The 9839-nt window shown below is 33.4% G+C and overlaps 1 protein-coding gene across 1 annotated transcript in view; it reads right to left on the bottom strand.

Annotated features, from left to right (window-relative positions):
- Positions 1 to 3710: 3710 nt before the first annotated feature.
- The window catches only part of LOC143058327 (perlucin-like), a 33020-nt gene continuing 26891 nt past the window's right edge, over positions 3711 to 9839 (bottom strand). The window contains exons 3-5 of the mRNA XM_076231802.1: positions 9582 to 9687; positions 7418 to 7640; positions 3711 to 3769 (exon numbers count right to left, since the gene is read on the bottom strand). Of these exons, the coding sequence (XP_076087917.1) occupies positions 3739 to 3769; positions 7418 to 7640; positions 9582 to 9687 (360 nt within the window). The 3' untranslated portion in view covers positions 3711 to 3738. The remainder of the gene's footprint in view (positions 3770 to 7417; positions 7641 to 9581; positions 9688 to 9839) is intronic.

The raw sequence follows: 9839 nt of genomic DNA, 5'->3' as shown, positions 1-9839 counted from the left end.
TATTATATTTATTGTGTCTGTTTATTTAACGCATCAATGTAAAAATATCGGAAATTGATGAGACTGTCATTAAAGTGAGAGGGTTAGCGCTATAGAACCAGGTTTAATCCACCATTTTCTACATTTGAAAATGCCTGTACCAAGTCAGGAATATGACAGTTTTTGTCCATTCGTTTTTGATGCGTTTTGTTATTTGATTTTGCCATGTGATTGTGGACTTTCCCAATTCATCTTCCTCTGAGTTCAGTATTTTTGTGATTTTACTTTTTAGTAAAATTACGGACTAGACGATTATTTTGGTATCTAAAGACTCAAGACGTGAAAATATGTCACTATTGAGTTTAGACACAGACACATTGTAACGATCAATCATTTTGTGTTGGTGACCGTATAACTTATGTGGTGTCGATTGCAACCTTTCTACCATGTAACTATGTTGGAGCATGTGTACCAGGTTAGCACAAAAAACGAACATTATAGCCAAACGTAATCGTCACAACTCGGCTGATTCCGTACCTTCATCTGTATCGGATTCACACGAGGATTGCCGATTGTAGTCAAACGGAGAAAATACAATAGTCAACAAAACACTGCAATAAAATATATAGTTTTGAGCAAAACAAACACCGCGAAAAATTATTTGTGCTATAAATCAAATGAGGAAAAAAGATCTTTTTTGAAATGTTCATTGTAATAAAAAGTAGAGCTATGTTCACATTAAATGTTTATGGATTTAATTGACGTATCAATTTCTAAACGTTAACTGAAAAATAGAAGGATTTAGTTTTGGCTCTTGTGTAAATTGTGTAATACAGCCGATCCTCTGAGTAATGCTCTTTCCACTTCATCAATTATTATTTTTCAAAGGGTTTGTGATTTGTTGTGTGTTTTTGTTGTTAGCTCTTGGAATGCTGTTGTGCCTGGCGTACTAAATTATAATCCTGGTACCTTTGATAACTATTTTCACCACTGTGTCGATGCCACTGCTGGTGGACGTTTCGTCCCCAGGGTATCACCAGCCCAGTAGTCAACATTTCGGTGTTGACATGTATATCAATAATGTGGTCCTTTTTATAAATTTCCTGTTTACAAAACTTTAAATTTTTCGAAAAACTAAGGGTTTTCTTATCCCAGGCAGAGATTACCTTAGCCGTATTTGGCACAACTTTTTGGAATTTTGAATCATGAATGCTCTTCAACTTTGTACTTGTTTGGCTTTATAAATATTTTGTTATGAGCGTCACTGATGAGTCTTATGTAGACGAAACGCGCGTCTGGCGTACTAAATTATAATCCTGGTACCTTTGATAACTATTGTCTCATTTGCAATCATACCACATCACCTTATTGAATCCCCGGGTATGGAAAGCAAATGATATATAATGATTGGAGAGTGCGCCTGTCTGTCCATCCGTCGATGCGTTTGTCCTTCTGTCCAGCTTTTTTTTTATCTGCAACTGTACCAAAACCGCTTGGCAAAATTGTGTTATACTTTTACAGAATTCTATTCACATGTTCTTTTGCGTCTCCTATTAATTTTGGTCTAAAATATTTTCGGATCTGCCTTACCGAAACATGAACTTTGCTATTGAATTTGCTTTATTTTAATGTGCCCTTTGTGTATCTGTAACTCCTCTTAAACCCTAATCATATTTTGATGAAATAGTTGCAGAATTTTTTCAATATAATGCCATTGTACTACTCGTATTTTGTTTTTGAACGGAATTGTCATTGCGGTTTCTATATTCCATATTATTGACTCTGCCAGTGTGTTGCGTATTTTGTTTCACCAACTCCTCCAAACCCCCTGCTCTTAATTTATTGACGTTTTCTAAAAACATTTCCAAATAATGACATTGTGGGCTCTTTTTTTGTGGTAGTAATATTAGGCATTTCCCTAACCAAAAAAAAAAGACTGTGTCATTGCATTCTTTTGGGCTACAAATCTTGATCCGCAATTTTCTTGTCACTATTTACTATTGTATTGAAACTTTTCGTAATTGTAACAATATAATGCTATTATGATTCTCTCTTTTCTTTTTTTATCAGAGAGCCATTTTTGGTGTTTCCCATACCGAATCATTATCGTTGTCATTTCCTTATTTGGGGTTACAATTTTGTATCTGCAACTCCTGTTAAACCCCTAATTTCAATGTATTTCAACTTTCTTACAATCTTAAACATAATATTGCTTTTGTGCATTTCCTTTTTTTTTATAAATATTTGGGGAAATTGTGTTGTAAGTGATGAGTTATAAAGCATTTACGGTTTCCTCGTATTAGTATAATGTATGTCTTGTCTATTTTTGATCAAGTTGTCTCATGTGGCGTATTCCAAAAAATGTTGTAATTTGAATAATTGGCATTTCTTCACAATTGATCAGGATTGTGACGAATGAAGATGATACATTCAACACATTCAAATACAAGAGAACAGAATGGATCTTTTGTGTTTGTTTTAGCAATATAGTGACACTCATTCATAAATGCAAAACTAATATTTTTAAAACTTTTACTGTAATAAGTAACTTCTTTTAATGATTTTTAAATCGACGGTTTTATTTCGTTTGATTTTTTCACAGTTAGTGACTAACAAATAAACCTGTAATGGTCGTCGTTTTCAGAGCAAGGGGTTACTTTATATGAATAATGTTGCACAAATGAAAACAGATTTAAAAAGAGAAAATAAAAGTACTCCTCTACCTGTCTTTGACTTACAATATAACACTTGTTCAATTGTTTTTGCTGCTTATTTAAAAATGAGATGTGGTATGGTTGACAATGAAACAACTATCCACTAGAGTTAAAATGAAATGGTAATAAGCAGTTATAGGCCATCGTACCGCCTTCAACAAAGATAAAACCTATACAGTTTTGACATAAAATTTTATGCTAAAGATGGCCATGTTTTTACATTGATCCTGAAAAATTGTCGATGGCGATAATTTAAAAACAAGATAAAAAAAAAATTGTACAAGATTGGGTAAAGTCACTTATAACACGAAAGTAAACGTTAAATTCCTATTCAATGTATAGAACACAAACGGAAAGCTGTTGGAAATGTTAGGTATGAGTATGGTAGTTCCAATACAGCAGATACTATTGCCAAAACTAAACAAATGTTTATTCAAAGAAATAACGATATATACGGAGTTATAAACGCATGGAAAATTAATACAGATGGTGTTTCTAACATAAACTCCCGTCTGATCATAACGGAAGCAGTGGTTACAAGCAATGATGACAATATCCATATACACACTATAGGAATGTTTTAGCTGAGACAAGGGAGTAAGTTCGAAAAGATCTTTTTTGATTGACGACAACAGGTAATCATTTTACTAAATTGACGATGATTTTCATATCTAAACTTTATTTAATAACGCAAAATTATAGAGGGGATATGCGGAAAATGTCTCAAGATTTAAAAAAAAATTTAATTATTTAGCCAATTGTGTTGATAAATGCACATGGAGTCACGCGCGACAATCAATTGTTCATATGCCGTTAATATATAAATAAGGAAATATGGTATGATTGCCAATGAGACAACTATTCACCAAAGGTCAAATGAATTGGATTAAAATATAAACAATTCAATTGATAAAACTAACGGCCTTATTTATAACAAAACAATTTACGAAAAACAAATATGACAGATATAAATGCCTACTTCATATTTGTAAGACATTATCCTCATATAAGTTCTATATAAGCCGATCTTTTTTTTAAATTATTTTTATCCAATAATACTTCCAGTAGCTTGGAATCTGAAAATAAATAAAATTGTATTAATCCATCTGCAGTTTGGGTACTGTACATTTATACTTAGCTTAATATTTGAAAAAAACCTTGCTAAAACATTGTGAAAATCTAACTAATGTGAGAGCATTAATATTGTCCAGATTATGAGTATTTTCGGTTACATATTTTCTTTACATTTTTCTTTTTCTTTTTTTTTTCATCGTGATTGAACATGTTGAAACTGGGTCTTATCAAAGTAAGAATTAGTTATTTATCTAAACTGTGTAAAATATACCACTGCCTGGAGGGTTTTGATTTAGTGCGCGTTTCGTCTACAGAAAACTCTTTACCGGCGCTCGAATGAAGAAAGTAAGAAAGCCAAACCAATTTCAAAGTTGGAGCATAGACTATAAAAAAAATTTGCCAAAATCTGGCGATGGCTATATATGCCTTTGGGTAGAAAAAAACTTAGTAATTTGTATGATTTTAGCATTTTTTACAGTCAATTTACAGAATTCAAAGCCAGACAGGGAGTCATAAATAGCTGGAAAAACCAGAACTGTGTTCAAAGTTGTGGAATGTCAATAAAACTCAATTAAAAAATTATAAGTATGTGTTGAATTCGAACAAACATGCAGAACATAACATCAAGACTACATGAGACTGTTCTATCTGTAGGTTTAAAGATAAACACACAAAAGACAAAATGAAAAAAATACAAAACAACCAAAAGGAAATAAAATAGATGAAGTTGAAAATTTTACCTATCTTGGCACCAATATCAGCCAGGACAATGGAACTAGCAAAGATATAATGACAAGGATCAACAAAGCCGAGAACTTCTTTCTGCAGACTACGAACTGTATGAAAAACAACATCAATATCCAGGTTAACAAAAATCAAAATCTATAATAGCAATGTGAAATCAGCTTTTCTATATGGTGCAGAGTCATGGAAGGTAACCAAGTCTGACTTCAACAAACTATCATCATTCCATAATACATGTCTTCGTAAAAGGAGAATGTTCACGAAGGGTTAAAATTGGCCCTGATTTTTTTATGTTTTTTAAATTGGGGCAAAAAATTACAAATGTCACATAGAAATACTTGTGATAATACTACTAAGACAAAAAAAAATTCTGGCACTTTCCTTTACTATTTACGGAGAAATGACCCCTTAAATGAGCATAGTTTGTATTAAAAGGTCAATTTTGGTACTTTTTGTTCATTATTTTAATTGTTTTTGGCATAATTAACCTTGGCCTCCATCTACGATTCAAAAAGTTTTTATATTGATGAAATCTATATCAAAATTGGAATCTTTTGGTCACAACACATTCTGGATCGTAGGTGGCGGCCAAGGTGTTTCAAAAGCTTTTAAGTCTGAAAAATGCACAAAATCATCATATTTTGACAAAATGTCCAAAAGGGGCTTACTTTGGCGAATATCTTGTAGTCATATGAAAAGAACTGACATATAAAGCATTTATACTTATGAAATAGACCCATTTACGAACCAAATTGAGACCTTTTTGGTGTTTTATGCTAAAGTTGATATTTTAGGCCATTTTGTGCCATTAGTGAACCTTGTCCTTTGCAAGATCTTCTAGCCAAAAACCATCAGTAATAAAAAAAAACTTTACACCCTAACCTTACAAAGAGACATCAGAGCAGAAATTAAAGAAAGGCGATGGAAATGGATTGGCCATATTCTAAGAAAAGACAAAGACGACATTACAAAGATAGCTCTTCGTTGGACACCAGCAGAGGGGAAAAGAAATAGAGGGAGACCGAAAGAGACATGGCGACGCACAATAGAGAGTGAACTGAGAATCATAGGAATGGCATAGGGAGAAGCAGAAAGAAAGGCACAAGATAGGCAACAGTGAAGGGCTTTGGTGGTGGCCTCATGTGCAAATGCGCACTAAGAGGATTAAGTAAGTAAGTATTCACTGTGAATTCATCGGTGTTCTTGGAATCTTTGTGGATTTTTTGGGTATATTTAAACCACGGGTTTAAATGTTCAACGACGTACACATTTTTATAGGCTTGCTTGTATGCAAACTTCTGCAAAACCTCGAAATCAAATATTGAACAGATATATATATTATGTTAAGGAGGTGTATTTGCGAAATTACCAGTCGAGAGAATGTTAAATTTCGCGAGTCGTAAGTCGAGGGAAATTCTTTCTCAAGACTGGTATCTTTCGCAAATACCCCTCACGAACATGCTATATCTGTTTAATTACACCGAATGTCAACGTTCAAAAACGCATTGATGATCGTGACGTTACAATTAAGCGTCCAGTCGGATAGAGTATATTTTGGCAAAAACCACTGCAGAGAGGGTAAAAAAGGCATATCCTTTTTGCTTTTTGCAGCGTTACAAAATGAACGATATTCATTTCATAACAGTAAATTGGTGAAAAATACACTGTCTATCAACCGATCAAAACCCAGAATTCTTACATAAGATGTAATTACCACCAAAATACTAGTTTCCATCAATCCATGAAAATTGATGCCAACGAAAATTTATAAATCCACAGTCTATAGAATTTAGAAACAAATATCACATAGTACCAGACTGATTTCATATTTATATTTGTATCATTACCTATTTGAAATGAAACCATAACAATTCAGCATTATCCTTAAATGTTTTATTCCAATCATAAATAGCCCTCCTTGGTTTTTGAGTCTCTCTGTTTTTCTGAATATTATTGAATATTTTGCTTATTATCGGTTGTAAATGATAATAACAATTGATAAATGTTGTGCATCAGAAGTGCTTTTCTAGATTAATTTTCATCTGGATTGCTCAATTCCAAACATTTAAAAAGATAGAATTCAGAACGGAAACAAGGAATGTGTTAAAAAGACAACAACCCAACCATAAAGCATATAACAGCCCTAGGCCATCAATGGGCCTTCAATGCAGCATGAAAATCGCCGAAAGGGAGGGGTAGGGGGTAGGCTTTAGCTTGATAACCACGGATGTATACATACGAAAAAGTGTTATGAGCTTTATAACCGAAGAAATCCTAAAAAAAAAACCAGCAAAATCTTGTTCAGTGGCATGGCTGTGTTAACCAAAAAAAAAATTGTTTGTTCAGCAGACCAATCACACTATTTGTATATGGTTATTTTTATTCGTTTGTTTGGAAAAATGTTTGATTGGGCAAATTCATTTACTAAAAGTATTTGAATAAAATTTAGGACATACTATTATCTTACGATACTGTTTTTTTTTTTGCGTGATTTCTTTCCAAGGACTGTGTATCCCAAATAATAAAAGATAATTTTATACATCGTTGAAACAATCGTGTCCCCCTTTTCTTAATTAAGACATATAAAATACGACTTTTCAAGGATTTTTTAAAAGGGGCCACTAATGACGAGGAACAACTTCCCTTCCAGATCACCTTAGGTTGACGAAAGATTTGTTTCAAAGAGATTTGTGATGTTCTTTTTTTAAAGTTCACTGTTGGGTTTGTGCTATTTTTATCTATATGTTTGGGGGAACTGGGGAATACCTCAATAAGAAAGCAACCCACCGACTTAAAACCATAAATATCCGGAGGGCAAATCTTTCCAAAAAGAAAACAATAATAATATATATAAAAAAAAAGAAAAACTAAAAAAGACTAAATTTAAAATTAATAAAATAACATACTCCATTTCACAGATAAATAGAACTTGCAATAAACAGTCTGCGTCATTCCATTTTCCAGGTAAATGTAATTCCAACAATACTAACAACTCCAAACAGTTTTCACCCGTTTTCCAATTATCCGGATCTCCTGTGTGCCAGTTGGTATAGGAGAACTGTTTTCCTGATGCTACCCAGACCCATACACCCTCAAAAACTTCGTCTGTTCCTCCTATCCAATACCTCCCTATGATATATAAAATAATATTTTTTCAAATGCACACATTGTAGCCAAAACATGATGGACAATTGACATAAGTTTATGCGTACAGCTCACTGCAGGTATGTCATATGCGTTTTGTTATTGTTGAAGGCAGTACAATCACCCTTTGTTGTATGTCCTTTGGTTTCTGGAGGAGATTTATCTCTCTGGTTACCATTCAACATCTTTTATATATATATATATATATATTGAATGTAAATGATAATAAAATTGAGAATGGAAATGAGGAATGTGCCAAAGAGACAACAACCCGACCATAGAAAAAACAACAGCAGAAGGTCACCAACAGGTCTTCAATGTAGCGAGAAATTCCCGCACCCGGAGGCGTCCTTTAACTGGCCCCTAAACAAATATATACTAGTTCAGTGATAATGAACGCCATACTAATTTCCAAATTGTACACAAGAAACTAAAATTAAAATAATACAAGACTAACAAAGGCCAGAGGCTCTTGACTTGGGACAGGCGCAACAATGCGGCAGGGTTAAACATGTTTGTGAGATCTCAAACCTCCCCCTATACCTCTAGCCAATGTAGAAAAGTAAACGCATAACAATACGTACATTAAAATTCAGTTCAAGAGAAGTCCGAGTCACACAGAATACAACATATTCTACCAAGAGATAATTCATAGATCAATTCAATCAGATGCGATGAATCTTCATTAATAAACAAAATCTATATCAAATAACAATCCATACCCTTTTTAATTTGAATTTTTCAATATTGTTAGCAATAAGGTACTAGCATTAATGTCTCCTTTATGTATGAAAAAGAATACGTGTCATGAATGCCAATGCAACCACTCACTTCAAAAATCTATATATCACTGAACGGCCTTCAACAATGAGCAAAGCTAATATAACATAGTCACCTATTAAATGCACCAAAATGACAAATGTAAACAATTTAAACTAGAAAACTAGAAAACTAACGGCCTAATTTCTGAACAACAATATGAATTGGGACAGGTGTATACAGAATGAGGCGGGGTCAAAGGTGTTCGAAAGCACTGATCCTCCTTTAACCTCGGACAGTGGAACTGAGAGGACTCGCAGTTACTTAAAGCTAGTTCAAAACCAGTTTAAATCTTGAATCTAATTTACCAATAATTACAAATCCTTCATCAAATGAATTTAGTGCAAATACATCATAAACAGTAAGAGAAAAACATGAACTCGTGCAATGGCAATATACAGGTATCGACAGATTTTAGAGAAATGAATGTGGTAAGGTATATAACGATAATATCTTAGACTAGTTTAATTTTAGTTTACTGATAACAAAACTTATATTTTTACCAATAAAAACAATATTCAAAGATATAACTAGTGTTGAATTGGTCACCTTGTAGAAAAAGTTTATGGCACAACTTTTTGGAATTTTGGATCCTCAATGCTCTTGCTCTTCAACTTTGTACTTGTTTGGCTTTATAAATATTTCGATTTGAGCGTCACTGATGAGTTTTATGTAGACGAAACGCGCGCCTGGCGTACTAAATCATAATCCTGGTACTTTTGATAACTATTCAAACCACTGGGTCGATGCCACTGCTGGTGGACGTTTCGTCCCCAAGGTATCACCAGCCCAGTAGTTAACATTTCGGTGTTGACATGAATATCAATCATGTGGTCATCTTTATAAAAATTTCCTGTTTACAAAACTTTGAATTTTTCGAAAAACTAAGGATTTTCTTATTCCAGGCATAGATATCCTTAGCCATATTTGGCACAACTTTTTGAAATTTTTGATCTTCAATGCTCTTCAACTTTGTACATGTTTGCCTTTATGAATATTTCGATTTGAGCGTCACTGATGAGTCTTATGTAGACGAAACGCGCGCCTGGCGTACTAAATTATAATCCTGGTACTTCTGATAACTATGTAAAGGATCTATTAGTTTACCTTTCCCGTTTCCATTTCTTATAAGTGTGATTGTATCTGCCAGATATGTGTTTTCTGATTCTGTTTCAATCGTTGCAAGGTATGAATGGTATGTTCTGCAAAAACTCTGAAAAACATCTTTATAAAAAGAACATTTGTTTACAATGACACAATAACATTGAGAAAGAAAATGGGGAATGTGTCAAAGCGACTACAACACGACCATAGAGTAGACAGCACAACAAGTACATTGTACTTTGAATTGTTTTGCATTTTACA

Source organism: Mytilus galloprovincialis, chromosome 14 (genome assembly GCF_965363235.1).
Source record: "Mytilus galloprovincialis chromosome 14, xbMytGall1.hap1.1, whole genome shotgun sequence".
In the NCBI taxonomy this organism is placed as follows: domain Eukaryota; kingdom Metazoa; phylum Mollusca; class Bivalvia; order Mytilida; family Mytilidae; genus Mytilus; species Mytilus galloprovincialis.
This window is presented reverse-complemented; position numbering and strand designations above follow the sequence as displayed.